At 42.4% G+C, this 23,618-nt stretch overlaps 1 protein-coding gene across 1 annotated transcript in view; it reads left to right on the forward strand.

Moving 5' to 3' along the window:
• STK4 (serine/threonine kinase 4) overlaps window positions 1–23,618 on the forward strand; it is an 89,442-nt gene that overhangs the window by 34,308 nt on the left and 31,516 nt on the right. Inside the window, exon 10 of the mRNA XM_075011821.1 lies at window positions 11,420–11,577. Coding sequence (XP_074867922.1) covers window positions 11,420–11,577 — 158 coding nt within the window. The remainder of the gene's footprint in view (window positions 1–11,419; window positions 11,578–23,618) is intronic.

The following is a 23,618-nucleotide window of genomic DNA, read 5'->3' on the forward strand; positions in this document are numbered from 1 at the left end:
TAGTAATTGAAAATACACAGCATAATTAAATGTGGGTGGTTTAGAAGGCATCCCTTAGGCATTATACTGGCTCATTGTTGCAGATGAATGAACTGTTATTCATCTATGGTTATAAGGCAGCTCTAGGTAGTCTGATGACAATCATTTATCTGAAGTTATTAGTTGTCTGCTATTGAAATGTATGAAGTGGTTATTGCAGAAATATGTCATTGCAATTTTTCATCAACTATTCTCTGAAAGATTGCTTTCCATAACACTACCTCTAGATCATGTATTAGATTAGTCAGAGTCTTCCATGGTATGGTTTTATATCCAAAATGAATTGTACTATTTAAAAGTAATTGGGACATAAAACACTACTAGCATTATGTCCTCTGATGCTATAACAAGCATTGTATAACTACCTAGATTGACTAAATGCTTCCTTCCCCACTGTAGCATTACACTGCTACTGTGATGCATGGTGAATATAAATGTCCTCAAATGAAAACATTCTTCCAGTATTTATTTCCCTGTACACTCTGTATTCCTTTTCACCTTCACCTCACCAGTACTTCTGGTGAAGATGACTGCTGTTTACTTCCCATCATGCAACAGAAATATTATCATGTAGCTGAGTGTGCACTTACGTAGACTAGCAATAACACTACATGTATTGCCATTTTGCTGTTGGCAAGAAAGCAGTGTGTTTTTCAACAGTAGGGTGAGGAAGTCGTCTAAAACACGCCCTGGGAATCTGAAGGAATTATCCAAGAGAGCGTTTGCTTGTTTTTTAAAGTGGCTTATACAGCAAACCCTCGCCTTGCGTGTCTTCAGATTGCGCAAAACTTGCTTTAACATGAGTTTCACACAACTTGAAGACGTGTGGGTGCCAGCCTGCGTTCCCAGAGCAGCGCTTGGCGCCGCCCTGGGAAGGTAGGGGGAAGGCTTTTAGCTCATCTAGCTGCGTGCTGCTGCAGGCAGGCAGGCGGGCTAGCTAAAACCCCCTTCCCAGAGCGGTGCTGTTGTGAAGCTGACAGGAGCCTTACTCTGGGAAGGTGGGGAGAAGGGTTTTAGCTGCCCCTCACCCCACCCCCCCGATCAGCCTGCCCCTGTGGCCCCAACTCAGGCCCAACCCATTGGGGGGGGGTGCCCCCAGCCCCAGTCCATGCACAGGGCTCCCAGCCCCTGGTGCACTACAGCCCCACGTGGGGCTTGGGCTCCTGGTGCAGCACACAGGGCTCAGGCTCCAGCCCCCTGCCCACCACCCCCATGGATCCTGCTCCAACCTTTGCAGACCTGGCTCCAACCCCTGCATGCCCTGGCTCAACTCCATCTCCTACCCACCCCTGCAGCCCTAACCCACCCCAGGCTTAACCCTCCTGGCCCCAACCCACCACCCAAGCCCTTCCGACTCACCCAGACTTTGGGATATGCAAGGCTTGCATGGAACCACAACCCTTGCGTATCCCAAGGGACTACTGTATTTGGAATTTGAGATACACACTTAAGCACTTTCAGTTCACTGCATGCCGAATTTTCTTGTACATATCCACTTAATTAATAATGGTGAGGCTTATTACATGAACAAAAATTGCATCCAGCATTCTGAAACTGGAAGCAGACATATACATGTGTTTAAAGCAGCAATCTTAGAAAGTGCACTTTCATTAGCGTACCTATGAACAGCAGTGATACGAACCTAGGAGAAGTTTTCTGCACATGAGCAATGGCTTGATCAAATGGAAAGCATGAGTAATGCAGCACTGGGTCACATTACAGTAAGCCATATATCACGACAGCATCTTGAAAGATGTGGAGGAGAGAGTTGAATCATTTATGATTAGACACAACTTTATCCCAAAATAGTAAATCTCATCTGCAGTAGAGCTCTGACCTATCGGTGTCCTCTAAGAATAATTAGGAATTTATGTCCTGTGAGGACCAGAATGAACTGTGACAGAAATGTTCTCCTAGGAACAAATAGTTTCTCAAATAAAATCTTAAACTTCTTTGATCAAGGAGAGAGCCACCTCTAAATTGGAAGTCTTCTTACTTTACTGACATTACTTATGCAGTGGAGGAGCTTTCTCCCAAAAGAAGAGCAAACACTGATGTTTGCATATCAGCTTCAGTGTTAAATGAAGAGACTACAGCACTCCAAGTAAAGCTGCTGCAGGGTGAGAGTATAATGGAGCTAGGAACAAGTTATCCAATCAGAACTTGTCACCGTTTCCTCTTTTTATGCTTTTGTCTGCAACCCCAATACCTCCATGTATTGAGTCCACTGATTAAAACAAACAAGCTAAGAGAGACTTCCCTGTTAGAAAATCCTGTGGTGATGGATGAGGAGGAAAGGGACCCCTGTCCCAGTGGTGTTCAATCAGTTCTGTAGCAGTGGCTACTATAATGGCTACTGCTGTAGTGAACTAATCACATTATTCTGAAAATATGTCGTTCAAGCCAACTAGCCACGCTCAAGTGGCCAAATAGTCACGGCTGCGTCCCCTCATTTGCTTGTGGGCTAGTATAATAGTGTCAAAGATCTTAATGAACTACAGTAAACCAGATGTCAGAAAGAGTGGTGGTAGATTTAACTAGCTTTCTGGTATCGCAGAACATGCAGAGAACCTTTTCTCATTTTATAGAAAAATTTCTCTATCACAGGTACCATAGACTTTTTGTGTCATTTAGAACAAATATTCTTTCATTGAATTAATATAAAATACTTTATAATTTACAAAATAAACTAGTTTGGATGCTTTGAATTAATTGTAATGAGCCTCTGTTGCTTTACCATGGCGGCAGGACCCTCCAGGCATACTTTAGGTTTAATTTGGTACTGCGACAAAGTTTCTCATAGTCATGGGAAGACTTATCTAAGTAAATTTAAGATGGTGTGAAATGCTGCATGCCTTGCACTTCATGTGGGTGAATTCTAGTTCATGTTACTAAAGGCTAGGAAATCAATTAGTGGTGGAGTACTTCCTTACTGTAGCTGAATAATTTTGCCTCTTTCCGCTATGCTGTGTCCAATAATGCAGTTCTGTTAAACTCTGTTAACATCTGTACAAAGTGGCTTTTAAACCTCAGTTGTGGTTCTCTGTGAAAAAGCTTGATGCAATTAGAAGTACAATAGCATTTATTGGGTATAATCAATGGGCACGATTATAGTTAAATCCTTAGTTTAGACCTGTGAATTTAACTATAAGAGACATTAATGGCTGTTCTGATTTTTAAGCTTAAATTAACATTATTTGATACATCCTTGCAAAGTTTGATCAGGAGCTTTTCTTCAGAGGGACTGTATTCCTGAATGTATAGCACCATGGTCCTTATATTGAGTCTCTTTGTGTTATCTTAAAACAAATAATAAATTATTTCCAAAGTCTGGTGTACATGCTCCTGTCACCTTCTACCACATTTTCACAAAATCATGCACTCTCTGGAACTCGGTTTTAATCTATTAGTAGCTAGCTTGTCTACATGCTGCATCTTCCAGGGCCATGAGCAAACTAAAATCTGTCCAGCAAAGTTAATCATGTTTTTTTTCTAATGGACACGTGCCCAGCTACTCAGATTTTTGTCAAACCTTTTCTCATATTCTCAGTGAACAGGCATATCAAGTAGTTTGTTACAACAAAGCTAAGCAATGGTGGAGTAGAATAAAACATACTTAAAATTTACAATCTTTTATCCAACGATTTCAAAGCATTTAACTGTGTGTAGTTGGTGAGAAAACTCCTAAGACAATCCTGTGTTGATAGGTACGTCATATAGAAATTTGTAATCTAACTGGCTGCTGATGATACAATTTGTCACCAAAGAACACTGTCTGACACAAGAAACAATTCATGCCCTGGCATTTTATGCATTAGCGTAATGTTTGTGCATTTGCGCTTTCAGCACTTGATGCTTATATTTAAAGCCAAATAGGTAGTTTTAGCTTGAACATTTTTAATTGAAAACCTTACTATGGTAAACCCTCGATTTAATGGGCTAATGGGAGAAAGGGTTGTCCATTAAATCCTAAAGTCTGTTACATCCAAATCTGCAGGACTGAGGCACCTAGCAAGGCGCGCTAGGGAGCGCTCTGTCTGACACCTGGGAGGAATGCGGCAGACTCAGGAGAGGGGACTGGGCTGTGGCAGCCTCAGTGGCCCCAGCCTCGGCAGCAGCCCCAGCCACTCCTGTGGCCCCACCCCAGTAGCAGCCCCAGCAGCTCTGGTGAGTCGCTGGTATTTATTTGAGGGTGCGGGGGAGAGGCTGGCAGACTGTCCGTTATTTCCAAAGTCCATTATATCGAGAGCCGTTAAATTGAGGGTTTACTGTGTTAAGTTTATAGGAAAGAACGAAATTTTTGTTTTAATAATCTTTAGGCATCTTCTAAGGAAAATGCAAACATATAAACCCACACATCTATGGGCTGTGGGTCCCTGTCCTGTGTCGTATCACCTAGATTTCTTACATAGCAAAAGAATGAGTCTCCTTTACAGCCTTAGTTGAGAGCCAGCTGGCTTTTAGCCCAAACTTTGGAGGCTCCAGAGGTCCCAGGTTCTAGTCCTCTTGTCGGCTGTTACCCATGCTTCGTATCTAATTTCTCTAATATAATATTGCTCACCTTATAAGTCAGCACTATGATTTTAGGTAGAATATTAGTTTTGTACATGAATGTGTCCATTAGCAAAATGGCAGTGCTGCCAGTAAAATATTGATTTTAACATCTTCAGTGTTAAGTCCATTTATAGTACAAAGATGAACTTGCAATGCAAGTTTTCCACTTGTTTCCTAGCAGTTACCTCAGCTCTCATGTGGAATGTGGAAGATCTATATGCTTCAGTTTAGGTCTCTTTAAAATACAGATTTAAAAACACACAAGGGATTATGCATTGTTGAAGGTACAGCAACTACATAGCTAGTAACAGCTCTGGAACTTGATTGAGGAGATGTGAGGCATCACTATAAAGAGGGGAAAATAGTAAAACAAGGGTTTATTTATTGCATTGGTTTCCGTTTCCCATGTATTTTAGTTGGAGAGAAACATTCATGTTATGTTCACAGTTTTGCTACTCAACAGGTGTTCTTGACTAATAGGGTGGAATTTTCAAAAGCGTTTTGCTTTGGCTTAATTCGTCTCCCATTGAACTCTTTTTTGGCTTTAGACAATTCCACCCATGAAGTCCACTTGCTATTGCTATTAGAGTTAATGGGGCTTTACTAATGAAGATTCAAAGTAGTGGCATTTATTGGACAGGAGCCTATGTTTAACATTAATTCTGAAATTAAGGTTAAGAAGAGTCTGGTATAGCACTGTTTTGAGATTCACACCTCTGAGTGTGAGGGGAAGAGCTTGTCGTACACAAGTTGTGATCTTCTCTTTGCCTGGGAAGCCTTGACAGTGACATTTCACTCCTAAAGATATTATAACAACAGCACATCTGTTTTCTTTTTTCCATAGCTCTTTTTGGGCAAGGAGTCTGATCTTTGTTCTTCATTTGACACACTTGTCAGTCAAGTGTTCTGTGGACTGTCGATGCTAAATATACTAAATGTAATAAACTGGAAAAGCTCCAACAGGGCTATTTTTCCATTTTGTAATTAATATGGCTCCTAAAATGAAGACAATATGTTTAAATGATGGAACATTTAATAGTTCCAGAGATATCTTAATTTATAAGAAGCTCCATAAAAAGCTGTTTTTTTAAAAAGGGTACTAAGTACATGCTTGCATAAAGAAGCTATTTCAGTTTTACGTGCATAATGTCCACATAAGAACTCTTCTACCTCTCTGTACACTTTCACTTCTGCTAAACGTTAATATTTTGATACTACTCTTCATACTGGGCAACTATATCTCTACGGCATAAGCGGACAGACTCATCTAGTCTAGTGTCTTCCTCCAGTAGTGGCCATTGTCTGACTCCCTTCTTTACAGAATCAGAATAAGTTTTTCATTCCTTCTTTGGTTTCTATCAAAATCTTAAACAGAATTAAACACGAGAACTGGCTATTGAATTAGTAGCAGATGACCTTTCTGCAAAGCTGGTACAAAAATAAATCTAGCATGCCAAAATGATATTGATTTGGTGTATTGCTTTTCGTTCTCAAGGAGAATTTCTGTCAGTCTTGCTAAATAAACAGCCTGACTCTGAAATTAAGTAGCAATTAAAATTTATGAAAATGCCCCAAGCTGTGCTAGTTTGGTCATTTTATATAGTCTTTTTTCCTTTCATCATTTCCTTGTCAATTAGCAAATCTATATCTTAATCGGTTTAATAAATTATTCTAGTAAACCAATATTTAAGGTTAAAATGTGTCCTATACAAATGCACTTAATTGGCGGCTATTATAGATGGAAGGTTATTGTGTACTTCAAAGGACAAAGCTGACTTCATGGTTATTGGTGATTGGTGTAATGTGGATGGGAAATATAGTACATGCTTTCTTTGGATCATTATAGAGTTATCAAAAGCTAACCCAGAAAGCGCTTCGAGTCATTTGCCTTTTCTTTTCCCCCTTATGTTGTCCTTCCGTGTGGAGGCAGAAATTCAGCTTACTCATCATTAGACTGAAATCAAATTACAATTTTCTCTGAATTTACCAAAGGGCCCTTTTCATGACCAAATTAACTAGTGATGCGATTGACTCCACTTATCCATGGATATTAGTGTGAGTTGGTGAAGAATAATATTTTATTGTTCTGGGAAGAGGGGGTGATTTGCTTTTTAAAATGGTTACTTTCTGAATTACTCTCTAGAGCACAACTCCTACATTTGAGCAAAATTATCCTTCAGGAATTATATAAGCTCAATTACATGTTGAACCTCTCTAATCCAGCACCCTTGGGACCTGACCAGTGATGAACAAGAGAATTTGCTGGACCACAGGAGGTCAATGTTGTCAAGCATTACCAACACTTACACTGCTTACTGGGGTCTTAGAAGACATTTAGGGGTAAATTACAGCTAATTAACAGCCCAGAACACTGAGAGCCAGGACTGGTGGCTGTAAACAAACTTTATGGAGCCATGGGAAACTTGGCCATGATAACTGGTGCTTCAGCTAACTAAAATCATGGGGGGTTATGAATATTGCTTGATGAGAGAATGCTGAACCAAAGAGGTTCAGCCTGTAGTACTCTATGTAAAGGAGTGTTTCAAAATGATGTTTTATAACCACTGAGCTCTAACTTGACAGTTCATTATAATTCAGATTTTAAAAAAAGACACCCACACTACCCAGTAGTGGGTGTGTTCATGCTGCTGCCTCTTCTTATAATTTCCCTTATTTGGGGCTGGCAACTCGTTTAACCTTTTCCCAAAAGTCCTAACCGTGCACCAGGCTGTCATGCAGATTAGTCTTTTTGGAGTCCACTAATATAAATTGTGTGTGCAGAGTCTTTGATCTCCCTCTTAGCCACCTTCTGTCAAGAGCCATCCTATTGATATAACTCTTGGGTCTCCACTGGGTATACCCATACCACGATCGTCCAACATCCTTCACCTTGTCTTCCAGTGGAACTACTCACATTAGGTCTCTTAACCCTCCCCCCCACCATCCTTTTTTCTTTAAACTATCATGGACTGATCCAACATGTGTTCATGCCTATTTTGCAAAATTCCACCACATAAACATGTCTGTGTATTCGCTGACTATAATAGAGGTTTTCAGACTGTGTTCTGGTCTCCATTCAGGTGGTCTGTGGATAGTCCCCTCTAAGGCGTAACCCTGGGCAGCTGCACATGAGAGAATGAAGGGCTATTCATCTAATTAGAACAGGGGCAAGCAAGACCCATCCCATGGGTGGATCCAGTCCACCAAGCCTTTTAATCCATGCCCCCTCCATTGGAACCCCCAGGCAGGCTCTCTGCCTGCTGCAGCCTCAGGCTGATCAGAATGGTTGACCATACCCTCTGTGCTCCTCTAGGCGCTGTGCACCCCTTGGGAGTGGATACTCTGTGTGCTGCCCCAGCCTAATCATCACAACTCCCATTGGCTGGAAACTGCCTCTGCACCTTGCCTCCCTCTTGCGCCAAGTCACACCTCCCTCTCATACTCTGCGCCCCCCTCTATGCTCCTTGCCCAGGTTAGAATCCTCTTCTGCACCTATACCCCACTCCCAGACCCTGCTTCCCAATCCCCTGTCCCAGGTCATAACCCCCTCTTTTGCCCAAATTCCCTCTCAGACCCCACATCCTCTCTTGTACCCTAATCCCTTACATCAAGCTCCCTTCTGCACCCAACCTCTGTTTCTGACCTCACGTCCCCTCCATACAACAGTGTGGCCCTTGACCATTTACAAAATCTTGGAGTGCCCCCCCATCAAAATTATTGCCCACCCCTGAGTTAGAGGCTTACAGATGTGGCTCCACTAATTAAGTGCCTGGACCGTCGTGTGTAAGGTGAGATGGTGGCCTTGGGAGAAATGGGGGTAGGTGGGAGGGGGCAGGGATGAGACAGAGTAAATAGGTGTGTGTTCAGGGACAGTGTGGTGAGAGGAGTGGGTCGGGGGGCAGGAATTTGGGAAGTACAAGGTTGTGGGGCCAGAGAAAGAGGCGACTTATCCATGCTTCCAGGCTGTGACTGCTGAGGAGGGATGGCCCTCCTTCCCAGCCTCAGCTGTGTAGCGGCTGTGGTGGTGGAGAGACCCCTACGGATATTAAAATATGAGTTGTGTGCATTTTATTTGTAGAACAAAAAAGTGTTTGTTTCTAAAGGTTTTTAATATAGCACTTTTATCCAAAGCGCTGTACAACGGTGAGCTAATGGTGCAAACACTTGGAAAGATCAGCAGTTTAAGAGGTTCGTGAAAAAAAGTTTGAGAACTATTGTAATATTTATAATGTGCCTCTTGCTTGTAACAGTAGCTATACTTGCAGCTGCACAGAGTGCGTATGTGTGGAGTATCTTCACTCTCTAAATAAAGATTTTGTCTCTGCAGTGCTAATTAGATTTCTGTACTACTTCAGTAATTGTCCTCCAGTTGCAGTGTTTCTTAACTTTGCAAACTTTTCTAGGCTGACCTTCATGCTGTCTGTCTGAAGGTGGCTATGTTGATCTGATTCTATACAATGAGGCTTTTTAACAGAGTAGAGTCTTGCCAGCAGTAGAGTAAAATAATTTGTCTTAACATCTGTTGTTATGATGCTAATGTGTAAGCCTTTTTCATCCTTCAGCTGTTCGCTGGCTTAGGAAAGACCACAAGATACTTGAAGCATTAAAGTATTTTTTTACAACCATCTCTGTGTCTCTTTCAGTGTCAGAAACGAAGGATCATGCTAAAATATCTCACTGCTTTATGGAAGTTCACTTTACTTTATTTAATACTTCTGTTAACCCACAAGATGACCTTAAGTTGCAACATATCTTAAGTTGCTGTAAGAATTCAAACCATCATGTCTATTAATAATCAGTTGAAATCTGGAAATTAAGTTCTGTAATGAAAGATGTCAGTTTAAGTTGAAAGAATAATATTTTGTGACTAAACATGTATGGATTTCCAGCGTACCCATTATTTTGTCAAAAACAAAGCACAGATTAATAGGATAGAGTCTTCTGAATACGTAGATCTTTGACAAACTTATCTGCTACATGTGAAACTCTTTGCCAAAGTTTGACTTATGGACATCTGGAAAAATCACTTGAGACTACTATGTATTTTTAAGTTTCATTTTAATTTAGATTTAGCAGTTAACACTTTAATCACTTGTGTTGCACTTGATGGTGTATAAGAGTCTAGATTTGGCTTATGTTTGGCTAATATTGGTGTCATTTATAGTAGCACTTGACTTAGCGTAACTCTAGTGTAAAATTGAGTTTGAGTAGGGGGCTTTTATGGATATGTGAGACTTTACTTCTGAAATGGCTAAAATGTGCTTAGACATGATAGATTTATTGCATTGTGTTGAAAACTTTTTTTTTCCACGATGAAATAACATTACCTTTTGAAAACAGGATATTCAAAATAGGTTAGCTGACTTGTTCTTACAGAATTTAGGTGTAATGAGCACAGAAAACATGTGCAGCAATTTATCATAAATGAGAGCAATGTTGCATTTAACTGGGAATAACCTTTGTAAATACAGTTGCAACTTTCATGATTCTAAGATGTAGCTTGCTTCAACACTGTATCTTCTGTACAAACATATTTTCTTCTTGTGCTGAGACTCTTTGCAAAGCATTCGCTGCATTAAATCTAGCTTGTCATCATGCTGGATATAAATGAGAGTACATTTTAGACATCATCTGAAGCTGTGCCAGATGCATTAGCAAGTAAGCCTTAAATTTGACAGTCCTATCCTTTTGTGCTGTCAAGAATCCACATTGAAATTTTCAGTATCTGTTACTTATAAAAGTTCTTATATTGTCTGATTTTTTCCCCCTCCCTGAGGTGCTTTGAGGCTACAGTCTGTTCTATTTCTTTCTCTTCCTAACCCTGTAGTCCATATGGCATCCTAATCATCCTCCAGCCAAAGGAGGCTTGGCTCCCTCAAGAGCCCATCTCATCTATAGTTCAGATCTTATTTGTGCTTTCAACAGCATTATTCCAAATATTGAATGTATGGCCCCACACTTCTGCTTTTGACACAAAATTCACAGGTGTGACTGTAGTTGAGGAGATTGGCTGGGTGAATTCATGCTTAACTGTACACGTATCCAGGGATGCTGGAACAATTTTTATAGTGGCGTGCTGATGATGGAAACCATGTATTTGGTATTTGTTATTACCACTGTAAACCAGGTGGTGTGGCAGCACCTCTCACACCCTTAGTTTTAGCACCTGGCACAGATCATATTAAACTGTATTCCAAATGTAAATGTGGCTGAAGGAAGGTAGGACATGTTACCATCCTTATTTCTAATCCAGTCTAATGACAGGGTGTGTAAACTTTATGCAAAGCAATATACTGGAGTTTCCTTGAATGTGGTAGCAGCTGGTCTCCTTTACTCATCCAGTGAAAAAGGAAAATGTACCATATTTCCATGTGTAAAACAAAAATTCGTTCTGGTCTCATAAGATTGTTGAACTTTAATTTATATCCTTTATGACGTACTGTGTAAAGCATACAACCTAGTTTGTAACAAATAAGCTGTCGTACAGCTGCCTGAAGTCTTTTTGCAGCTTCTAATGGCTCAGTCAATCATCAGTGTAGTCTGGTGGACTCAGCACAGGTCCAACAACCAGAATCTGTGCACTTCTGATGCAACTTGCTTTGTGGTCCCTTAACCACTCTTACGGATCAGGAAACAGAGGCAGATAGGGATAGTATATGTCTCAGAGCAGTGGTGTGACATTAGCTGTTTGTCTGGTGCTTTTCAAATAATAGTGCTAAGCACTATTATTAACTGCTCGGGACAGATTCTGTTTGTTGTAATGTAAAATGCGCTAGTTTTCTTTTACAGAAGTGACCATTGTTTACCATTTTTAAAATATTTCCAGGGAGGGATGAAACGATGCAACCAGCCAAACCATCATTCCTGGAATATTTTGAACAAAAAGAAAAGGAAAATCAGATCAATAGCTTTGGGAAGAATGCATCTGGCCAGACAAAAAATTCCTCTGATTGGAAGGTGCCACAGGATGGAGACTACGAATTTGTAAGTATATACTTTGAAATGTAATGTGGCCATCTTACAGGTTTTCTCTTAATCTTATTTGGGGAAAGTATAGTAGAACCTCAAAGATGCAAACACCAGACTTACAGACGTACCAGTAAACTGGACTTCCTGGGGTACTGGGAGTAATCCAGCAGCAACAGACACACCCTCCTGTCCCCACCAAAAGCAAATACTTTACTGCTCTGGGGCTCATGACAGTGGGCGAGGGGGCAGCAGTCAGGGCTGCAGCCACAGGACAATGTGGGTAGGGGCTCCAGGCAGGGAGCAGAATGGAGGTCAGGGCTCTGGGATGCGGGACTTCAGCCCTGCAGCTCTGTTCTTGGCTTCAGCTCTCAAAGGGAGGGTGGGAGCAGTGGTACTGGGGCTCAGGGATTAATTAGGAGAAGACTTTCACCAATTTCAGCTCTAGTGCTGCTGTTCCCCACCGCCCCCCAGTAGCTAAAGTCCAAATCCTTGGTGTGCAACACCACCACTCCTACCATCACCCCCTTCTCCAACTGAAGCCAGGTGTGGATCTACTGGGCTAAAGCCCTGGGTTCCAGCACTCTCCCAGTCTAAAGTGCTGAGCCCTGGAGCTCTTGGCTCCTCCAGTCCCTGGAACACTGCTCCCACCACCTTGTGGCCTGGGGGCAAGGTGGGAAGGGAGCTCTGGTCCTTGCACCCAAAAGAGGTGTGGCCAAGGATGGAAGGGGTGGGGGCTTTGGGCCGTTAGCCGTACATGGAAGTGGCAGCACAGCATTCCGTGTCATTTCAGAGGGGATTGGAGCTAGTTCAGCAGCCCCAACTGCCCCCAGTGGCTGTCTGTAACATCTTGTTCAGACTTATGAATGTTATTAAAGTTGTGGACAAACTCCATTACCAAAGCATGTGTGATGTACAGTTCTTCTGAAACCCTGAGGTTCTGCAGTAACAGAAAATCAAGGAGAATTTCTATGTTAACTCATATTGATTGTCACTTTCCTTTTTAGTTGTCTGAGTTTTTAAAGTCTCTGACTGGGTAGGTTTTTCATGTAAGAACATCTAAGACACTAAGGTGAAATCTTTGCAGTTTTACTCTTTTTTTTTTTTAATTGAAATTGCATATTGGCTAAAGTAAATTCCTCATGTCTATTGGAAAATATTAGCCCTTGCCCTGTAGCGTGTGAAGGTCAGTGTTACCAAATCTCATGATAATTTGTATATGTTTTCTTAAAGCTTTACATTTAGGAGTAATGTTGTTTGCAAATCTCAGGGTTTTTGTTTTGTTTTGTTTTGTTTTGTTTTGTTTTGTTTCAAGAAGGCTGTGTTTCGAGCCTTCATAGATAGCAGTGGAGAAAAACTGAAAACTTCCAACTTTAAAGTCTCAAAACTAAAATGCAGAACAGGACCATATGTTTATTTTAGTTAAAATCTCATGAGGATTCAAAGCCAATCTCACTTTTGGGGATCACACTTATGATTGTTGAATGATTCGGGAGTTGGCAGTACTATAAGATGGATAATCCACATTAACATGCTATTTTTCAAGCTGTCTCTTGAAATGATATTTCAGTGCAAGTTCTTTCTGCATTAGCTGCTTTTATTTCATTGTACTCTTTTTTTTTTAACTTATCTTGAATCTTGGGTAATGTGAAGGAGTCACATGGAAAAAAATTCACTGTTGAAATTTACTCCAGCATCAGTAAGCCACACTGGAAGCAAAATTCACTGTTGGGTCAAGACACGGTGTTTCAGAGGAGGCTTTCCAGCCCGAGACTGGAATAGTAGCTACAGTTCTTCTGTGCCTCTTGCGCAGATTTTTAGGGCCACTAACACCATGGAAGCACTGATCTTGCATCTCTGCGCTGTAGCCTAAATAGGACCATTGTGGAGACTGCACTACAGAATGCACCACGTGTTCATCCACAAGCCATGTTTTGTCCCTGCACACCACTGCTAATGTTTAGGATCACTTCAGGAGTGCATTTTAGAAGAACAGTATGTAAACTGCAAGCCAACTTACCAGCCTATGCCCCAAAGAGCACTCGGGCCATAGAATTTCAGTCCTGTTTCTTCAAGGACTTGAAAATAACAGAAGTGTATCAGAGGTGTCCTTTCCCACTTAACCCAGGGTCAGCACCCGACAGCTACCACGGGCCTGGGGGCAAGGTGAGAGGGGGAGCTCTGGGCCTTGCACCCAAAAGAGGTGTGGCCAAGGATGGAAGGGGTGGGGGCTTAGGGCAGTTAGCCATACATGGAAGTGGCAGCATGGCATTCCGTGTCATTTCAGAGGGGTTGGAGCTAGTTCAGCAGCAGTGACAGCTAGAGCTCCAGACGCCTTTGAAATGCCAGGCCTGGGGGCAGCTGCCCTGTTTGGCACCTGCTCCCCCTCCCACCCATCAGCAGGCCTCTCCACAGTTGTCTTCAGGAGCCTGTCTGCCCTCTACAGGATTATACTCTGTAGGCATCTGCTGGGGAATCAGGGCAAGTGTCTGTTCTCAGGGCGAGCCTCTGTTCCTTTTTCCTTCCCAGCTTGTTCCTTTCCGATTATGTCTGCAGACCAGTTGTCCAAGAGTTTTATGTAAACTGGGCTCTTCCCTTGACCCGAGAACTGACTACTGCCAGAGACTTCCTACTCCCTGTATCTCTCCACCTAACACGAATGACTTATTACCTGTTGGTTTTTATGAGAAGTGGATGATCTTCAAGCTGATTTTAGTTAGCTAGACAACCACTTATTGTGGGTGTGGCCAAGTTTCCTGTGGTCCCACAGAGTTTGTTTACAGCCCCCAGTCCTGGCTCTCAGTGTTCTGTGCTGTTATTTAGCTCTAATTTACCCCTAAATGTCTTCTAAAACCCCAGTCGTCAGTGGAAGTGTTGGCAATGCTGCTAGCCCTTATTGACCTCCCACGGTTCAGCAAATTCTCAGGTTCAGCACCAGTCTGGTCCCTGGGGTGCTGGACCAGGGACATTCAATCTGTGGTTAAACATTTTTCTCACCTAAAGTCCTGTATGCTTTCTCCCTCCTGGCTTATGTGAAATAGGGATGTAAAATCCCGTTTGATGAGTTAACCAGTTAAATGTTAAGTTTAACCAGTTAAAGGGTTAAATGGGGATCGGGGGCACTGAGCTGAAGTGTCCCTGCCTGCCATGCTCCCAGGCCAGCCTGCTGTGGATGAGGGCTGCTCTGTATGGTCTGGAGTGCCCCGCATGTGGCGTTCACGAGGGCTGGACTGTCTCCCTCCACGCAGTGGGTGGCAGGGCTGCTCCAGTCCCCAACAGTTAACCATAACCGATAAGCCTCATCCTGTGAGGTTGAGGCTTATCAATTAATTGGTTGACCACTTACATCCCTACTGTAAACTAGAGACCCCAGTTTCCAAGCAAGCAACACGTAATTATAAAATATATTTTTCCCTTTTATGTTTTAGAAAAATATTTGTCCTTCTCTTGGTTGGGCTAGTTCCTCTGAAGCAGGCAAACAAGAAGTTGTTTATAGTAATAGTATAGGAATGTCATGTTGGATTAGGGTTCCAATATTTCCTTCTAGACCTCCTGTTACACGTTAAGTGCTGATAATGTCTAGGCACTGCACAAAAAATGAATATATTCCTGTCACCCAGTTTTAGTAGACTAAAGTTTTCAGCTCATTTGTGATCGAAAAGAGAGAAGTCTGAAGAGGTTAAAATGAAATTAGAATGACAGCTATCTGACCAAATCTTCTCTAATGGGCAGTTTGATTGAGTCCTCTTTGCCAGTGATTCCTAAACTTAAAACATTCACGTATGTCTTTTGGGTCTTCGGCCGTATCGGCGTACCTCCTCTCCCAGCGTTTATCTCCTGATTTTTAGTAATTTATTTTCTGCCGTGAACCCCTTCAAATCTTTTCAAGTGACAACAGGGGTACACGTACCACACTTTATTCTATGCTATGACTACTCAGTGTATACTGTCGCTCTACTAGGTATTGTTTCATAGGTTCTAAAGCTATTGGAATCATTGAATGACCTCCTGTATAACACAGGACATAGAACTTCCCTGTCTTCCTCAGACCTCCAAATAATCCCTAGACTGGAGCTTTTAGGAAAACATCTTATTAGATTTAAAAATTGCTGGTGCATGGGCCTCCACCACAGCTCCCTGTAATTCACCGTTGAACAGTTTGCTCTCGTGCTGAACAAAGTGTACCTGCTGGAATTCGTCTAACTTCAGCCTCCAGCCATGGGATTGTGGATAGATTGAATAGCTCATTAGTAAATATTTATCATCTTTCTGGAGAAGATTTAAGAGCAGGTTAGATAGTTTTCTTGTTTTCCTTGCGCGGCCTGTCTTGTAGCAGGTGGCTTCTGGGTACCCATCTGGCTATATCACCTGCTACAAGACAGGCCTCGCAAGGAGAACAAGAAAACACCACTGACCATCACATACAGCCCCCACCTAAGGCCTCTCCAGCGCGTCATCAGTGATCTGCAACCCATCCTGAACAATGATCTTTTACTCTCACAGACCTTGGGCGGCAGGCCTGTCCTCGCCTACAGACAGCCTGCCAACCTTAAACAAATCCTCAACAGCCACTACAGATCACAAACCAGTGACTCTAGGCCTGGAACCAGCCCCTGCAACAGTCCTCGCTGCCAACTCTCCTCACATATCTACACCAGAGACATCATCATAGGACCTAACATCAACCATACCATCAGGGGCTCCTTTACCTGCACATCTACTAATATAATATATGCCATCATGTGCCAGCAATGCCCCACTGCAATTTACATTGGCCAAACTGGACAGTCTCTCCATAAAAGAATAAATGGACATAAAATCAGACATCAGGAACGGTAATGTACAGAAGCCTGTGGGTGAACACTTTAATCTCCCTGGACACTCAGTGGCAGATTTAAGGGTGACAGTCCTGAAACATTTCAAAAATCAAATGGAAAAAGAAATCTCTGAGCTGCAATTTGTTTGCAAATTTGACTCCATTAACCAAGGATTAAACAGAGCCTGGGAGTGGCTCACAGCTTACAGAGGCAGCTTCTCTGCCCTGGGTGTTAAGATCTCCCCATTAGACTCTGACAAAGGCTCACAGCCCCCGGTCCCATCTGACTTGTTTTTTCCTCTTTTGATAAGTACTGTTGATACTGGGCCATTTCCACCTTGCTGAATAGACCTTGTCAGCTCTGGCCCTCCCTCTGACTGGGATCCCACTCTTTAAATACCCCTTTGAAACCACCCTCCTACCCCACTCATGCATCTGATGAAGCGGGTCTTTGCCCACGAAAGCTTATGCTCAAAAATATCTGTTAGTCTATAAGGTGCCACAAGACTTCTTGTTGTTCTCGAGACTGTAATTAAGTCACTCTTTAACTGTCTCTGGAAGATAAATAGATTGAGTTCCAATAAGGCATGCTTTCTAATCCTTTAATCGTTCCTCTGTATCCTTTCTGAACTCTCTCCAATTTGTCAACATACTTCTTGAACTGTGGGCAAAGAACTGTGCACAGTGTTTCAGCCATGATTGTACCCTTGCCAAATATAGAGTTCAAAAAAGCCTCTCCTTTTAGTTGAGAGTCCCCTGTTTGTGTGTCCTAGAATCGCATTAGCTCTTTTGGCCAGAGCATTGCACTGGGAGTTCATGTTCATCTGACAATCCATCATGAGCCCCTGTGCCTCCCAAATCTCTTCCAGTCTCTGCTACCCAGGAGGGAATCTCCCATCTTGTAAGAATTTCCTGCACTCTTTGTTCCTAACTGTATTAAAACGTGTATTGTTTGCTTGCTTCTAGTTTATCAGGGAATGTAGGTCAATCTGAATCAATCTTCATTATTTACCACTCCTCCAAGTTTTGTGTCACCGGCAAGATTGGTGTAGAGCTAGTCTACAGAAACTAAACCACTCTGCACGGGATAGGGAAAGATGGAAGGAAATAGTGAGAGAGGCATCAGACACCAACGGGCGTTGAGCCCCCTGTTATTGATGATGATGATGATGAGCTAACTTTATGGGTGATAATTTAAGTTTTCTTCTAAGTCATTGATAAAAATGTTAGTGTGGGGCTGAGGGCTGATGCTACTGGAGACAAATGTGCTCACTAAGAATTCCTTATTTACAGTTACATTTGTAGACCAGTGAGTTTTTAATTTCTTTAATACGTGCCATCTGAATTTTATAGTGTGTTTCATTTTTAATCAAAAGTAACAGTACCAAGTCTGCCTGACAGAAGTCTCAGTATATTACATATACATTATTACATTTATTATCCAAACTTGTCATCATTAAAAAAAGTCACATTACACAGGATCTATTTTCTGTCAACCCATGCCAATTTTGAATTTATTATATTGTCTTTATTCATCAAGTTCTGTATCAGCTGCTTCATTATCTTTTCCAGTATCATTGTCATGCTGACTGGCCTATAACTGTCTGGTCATCCTGCTGATCCTTTTTAAAAAGGACATAATTGCTTTCTTCCAGTCTTCTGAAACTTCCCCCGGGCTCCTAGACTCACTGCAAATCAGTACAGTAAACTTACCAGCCAGCTCTTTTAGAACTCTTGAATGAAAGTTATGTGGTCCTGCTGTTCGAGAGTCTGTAGGAAAGTGGTGAGAATAAGCTGGGAATAATTTTCCTTTTCTTTTTTACTGAATCTGTATCTTTTTGTCGTAAGGGATTTTCTGTCTAGTTCTAACTAGCCCTGTATAGTAATGTTGAGCTTTTGCTTTATATAATAGCGTTTCTCAGTTTTTTATAAAGTGCCCTTTAAAGAAAAAAAAAAAAAAAGAGGATACCCACTACCTACAATTTGCAGGCACACAATTTTTTTTCCTAATATTGCAACACGTTTGTTAGAACTCCTGGAAATATTTTCTGAATAAATGCCTGAATATTACAGAGCAGTGGATCTCAGAGTTTCCAGATAAGTGTAGCCTTTCAGCAGTCTAATGGGAATATGCAAGACCAAAGATTCCCCTTGCTTTTAAAAACTACTTGCTTCCAAAATCAGACCTGATAATACAAAAGTATTAACACGCTAGAGCTGCGTCTACATGTGCACGCTACTTCGAAGTAGCGGCACCAACTTCGAAATAGCGCCCGTCGCGTCTACACGCGTCGGGCGCTATTTGGAAGTTAACTTCGAAGTTAGGCGGCGAGACGTCGAAGTCGCTAACCTCATGAGGAGATAGGAATAGCGCCCTACTTCGACGTTCAACGTCGAAGTAGGGACCGTGTAGACGATCCGCGTCCCGCAACGTCGAAATTGCTGGGTCCTCCATGGCGGCCATCAGCTGGGGGGTTGAGAGATGCTCTCTCTCCAGCCCCTGCGGGGCTCTATGGTCACCGTGGGCAGCAGCCCTTAGCCCAGGGCTTCTGGCTGCTTCTGCGGCAGCTGGGGATCTATGCTGCAGGCACAGGGTCTGCAACCAGTTGTCAGCTCTGTGTATCTTGTGTTGTTTAGTGCAACTGTGTCTGGGAGGGGCCCTTTAATGGAGCGGCTTGCTGTTGAGTCCGCCCTGTGACCCTGTGTGCAGCTGTGCCTGGCATCCCTATTTCGATGTGTGCTACTTTGACGTGTAGACGTTCCCTCGCTGCGCCTGTTTCGATGTTGGGCTGAGCAACGTCGAAGTTGAACATCGACGTTGCTGGCCCTGGAGGACGTGTAGACGTTATTCATCGAAATAGACTATTTCGATGTCGCAACATCGAAATAAGCTATTTCGATGTTGGCTGCACGTGTAGACGTAGCCTAGTAGTGCAGCACCCTATAACTGACAAATTGCTTACCTTTTCATGTTTACTGTAGAATTTTAAAATAAAGGAATTAGTACATAAATATTGTACTTAAATCTGGGTGTGTAAAAGACAGAGCTGTACAAACGAGTCATTGTATGAAATTTGTTTGTTTGTACTGACTTCAGTAGAGCTTTGTATGTTGTAAAACTAGGCAAATAGCTAGATGAGTTGATGTACCTTGTGGAGTACTTCAAGGAGTACAGGTACCTGTGGTCGAGAACCACTGATATATTACTCCTTTGTCTCACTACTGGAAGGGTTGGCCACAAATTCTAGGTAATTTCTCATAAGTGAGTCAGATTGCCCCAGTATTTAGTGTTGGACACCATTGCAAGAACCTTTAGATATCACCTTGTGTTTCCTTACATGCAACTGTAATTATGCCATTTCTATGACAGAAAGTTAAGATTTAAGGAAATTTCTCAATATTTATACAGGTAGTAGTAATCTTTCAGAATGTGTTTATTATTATTATTATTATTATTATTATTGCCAACTCTTGTAGCAGATTCCATCCTTAGGGTGACACACTGCCCCCCCACCCGCTTCACCCCTACTTTGTCTGCTCCCCGTATGCAATGCTACCTGGGGGATTACCTCAGGGCCTGGCATGGGGTGGGAGCAGGGGTCAGCTGCCCCACACCCACCATTGTGGCAAGAGCTGGAACCCTGCTGCCTTCTCCCATCCCAGAGCACTCTGCTTTTCTGCAGCGGCAGAAAGCGGAGCACACTGGGAGCCAGGGTAGGTGGAGCACAGTGGGCTGGGAGAAGGCTGCTGTATTCCTTGGACTCCTGCTACTGTGGTGAGTGCTGGGGGAGGTGCTGATCCCTGGTGATGCTCTACACCAGACCCCCCCAGGTAATCTCCTAGGTCCCATCCATAGGCCAGTTGATGTGGCTGACACAGGGTCACCCTCCCCGCTCCCCAAAGTGCAAGCCCTGGGGTGGTGACCCGAACTGTTCTAGGAACAGGACGGCTCTGCCTGTAGCCTTAACATCTCAAATGAGTATTTTGGTGGTTTTGTTTTTGGAAGCCACCTGCACCACATCCGTGCTTTTTGGAGGCCTGCTAGTAGCGCATCCCTTAACAGTTTGTAAATAGCCTAGCTGTGTTTGGCCATTCGTGCTGCTTCTAGTTTCTAGTGCTGGCACTGAATACCTGGCAGAAGTCCAGTTGATGAAAATGGTATGTTTTTGCATACCAGGGATCCTAGGAGAGCTTTACTAGTTGCCTGCTCACTCTCATTAAAACTTCTTTAAATTCTCTCAAACTATAAGCAATCAGGAAATCCTGTACTGGCAAATGTAGCTCTGTGGCCGGGCAAGAAGACAGCCATTCAGAAACAAAATTCATGGCTCTTCCTTTCAAATAACCCAACTTCTGTGGGAACAGTCTGGTTTGGTTCTTGCCTGCAGATTGGGGAATAAACCCTTTCCCTTCCCTGCAGTTATTGAAAGCCAATGTCTTCTACTCTTCTGTGCCTCACCCACTGAGGTATCTTCCTTGATAATCTCCATGTTTTCCTATGAACTCTGCATCTGTTTTATGTGTTCATTTGTTTTATAAACCAAGTCAGTCATAAAACTGCTGTAGGTTCCCCTGGAGCGTAAGTGCATGGTGAGAGAGAGCAAAGTAGCAGAGATGACTTTTGGTAATCCTCCCTTGGGCCTCCTGTGGAGATGTTTTGTGCAAGAACTGTGAGTCTGTTGCTCTACACAGCGTTTGTTCATACATTTACTGTCCTCCATTCTGCATCAGACGCACACAGCTTTCAGCTGCATAGTACTCCCATATTCTCCATAGTAAATGTTCTCTGTCCAGTCCCATCTGAGTAATGATTAGCAATTAGCTGCTAATCAGCCTCTACTATGTGCCCATCATGGAAGATAAGAACTAATTTTTGTTCAGTAAATCAAAAAAGCAGTCAAGTGGCACTTTAAAGACTAACAAAATAATTTATTAGGTGAGCTTTTGTGGGACAGACCCACTTCTTCAGACCATAGCCAGACCAGAACAGACTCAATATTTAAGGCACAGAGAACCAAAAACAGTAATCAAGGAGGACAAATCAGAACAAAATGATAAAGGTGAGCAAATCAGAGAGTAGAGGGGTAGAAGTGGGGGGGGGGGATCAAGAATTAGATTAAGCCAAGTATGCAAACGAGCTCCTACAGTGACTCAGAAAATTCCCATCCCGGTTCAAACCACGTGTTAATGTGCCGAATTTGAATATAAAAGACAGCTCAGCTGTCTCCCTTTGAACAGTGGTGCAAAAATTTTTCTTCAGTAACACGCAAACTCTTAAGTCATTAACAGAATGGCCCACTCCATTAAAAGGTTGACTAACAAACCAGGGGCTCGTTTGCATACTTGGCTTAATCTAATTCTTGATCCCTCCCCACTTCTACCCCTCTACTCTCTGATTTGCTCACCTTTATCATTTCGTTCTGATTTGTCCTCCTTGATTACTGTTTTTGGTTCTCTGTGCCTTACATATTGAGTCTGTTCTGGCATGGCTATGGTCTGAAGAAGTGGGTCTGTCCCACAAGAGCTCACCTAATAAATTTTGTTAGTCTTTAAAGTGCTACTTGACTGCTTTTTTGTTTTGATAGTATATAGACTAGCACGGCTCCCTCTCTGTTACTGTTGCCCATTAATTGTTAGACTCTGCAAGCCCCAGCATAGATTCTTTCTATTGTCCACTCCGGGCTGTCTAATTTCATTTCTGGATGTCTCTCGGGGGGTTATGAATTGCAATCAGGACTGTTTCTTTTGCTCTGTAGAAGTTGTAGCAGTAACATGAGATGATACTAACTACTATTGGAGTGGAAAGATTCCAAGATCCAACTTGACTTCCACTTGGCTGTCAAAGTTTCTTTCTAGGCTGCTTTGACTAGGTTGCTATTTTGCATTCCATTAACATTTACAGGCCCTAATGAAAATCAGGGCCCCACAGAGGCAGATACTGTATAGACACAAAATAAGCCCCACCCCCAGCCTGAGAGCTCACAGTCTAAACAGATGAGGTAAGGATGGGAGAAGAAATGGAGGTGCAGAGGTGAAGACTTGTCCCAATTTACACAATAGGTCAGTGTTAGCGAAGTAATTTCCTTCCATGTCTCTGAGCCTTAATACAGCATTCAGTTCTTTAGATCATGCTGCCTTTTTGTTTATGTCAGGCTGAGCTGAAAGATTCACAAAAACAATATAGAAGAGAGAGCAATGTGTCACAGCTGATTCCTCACCCTGGCACTTTGAGTGAAGATAATGGGGGCTGTCTTACCAAATAAAACACTACTAGACTCTGTCTCTGCAGTTCCAACAGACACAAAAGTTTTCCTGATTTCAGTTTCACCTAAAATCAATCACTAGCTGCCACCACCAAGTGTGCCAAGTGTGCAAAGTCCCTTTTCCAAGGAAGAAATTATTTGGAATCTCTTCCCTGAGGGCAAAACCCCCAAACTTCTTTTTCCAAGGAGATGGAAAGAAGAATTAAAAAAAGAACACCCCATAAAACCATACAGGGAACTGTGAGCTCCCTAGTAGCTTGTCTGTGGCCAGGTGTGTAGTTTTATGTTTATGTAGGACCCAAAGGATCAATCAGCACTTGTTAAGAACAACAACAACAAAAAAAGCACTTTTTTTTTTGTAAATGACTTAGTGTAAAACAAATAAACATGAATTAAAGCAAAATATAGGGGTTTTTCCCAGGGTCAGATTCTTGGTTATAGGAGAGAACAAAAATAACCAGCTCAGACATAATTTCCAAATCCCCAAACAATAAGAACAATAAACCTTTCCTTACTACCTAAACTTTTGCTTACTCCCACTTTCTGATGAGCCCAGGGGGATATGTTTTGGAAGAACTCATTTCTTGCCCTGTTTTCTCTGTATTCAGATGAAGGATGCTGCAGTGATTCAATTTCAGATTTGACAATTTTCTCTAGCTTCCATTGGCTTTTTTGCCACTTTCCCCCAAGTCTCATCCCTCAGAGGCAGGTTAGCTTAATGCTTTCCTAGCTCTCAAGGTAAATTTAGGCGTTCTATGGTGTTATAAATGGGAGCTGCAAAGGAAAAACACACTCGTACGAAATTTTCATTTGTTTAGATAATGCACGAAGTAATGGAAGGAAATCTGGCAAACAGTTGAAAGAAAAGTTATTGCAACATGTATTTGCTTTAACTAATTTAACAAATGTACCTGCAGCTGTTGTGACTCTTAAAAGCTCCCTGCAATGCATTGGGAATGCAGTTGGCATCAGAACTGTAA

The sequence above is a fragment of the Carettochelys insculpta genome, chromosome 17 (assembly GCF_033958435.1).
Source record: "Carettochelys insculpta isolate YL-2023 chromosome 17, ASM3395843v1, whole genome shotgun sequence".
In the NCBI taxonomy this organism is placed as follows: domain Eukaryota; kingdom Metazoa; phylum Chordata; order Testudines; family Carettochelyidae; genus Carettochelys; species Carettochelys insculpta.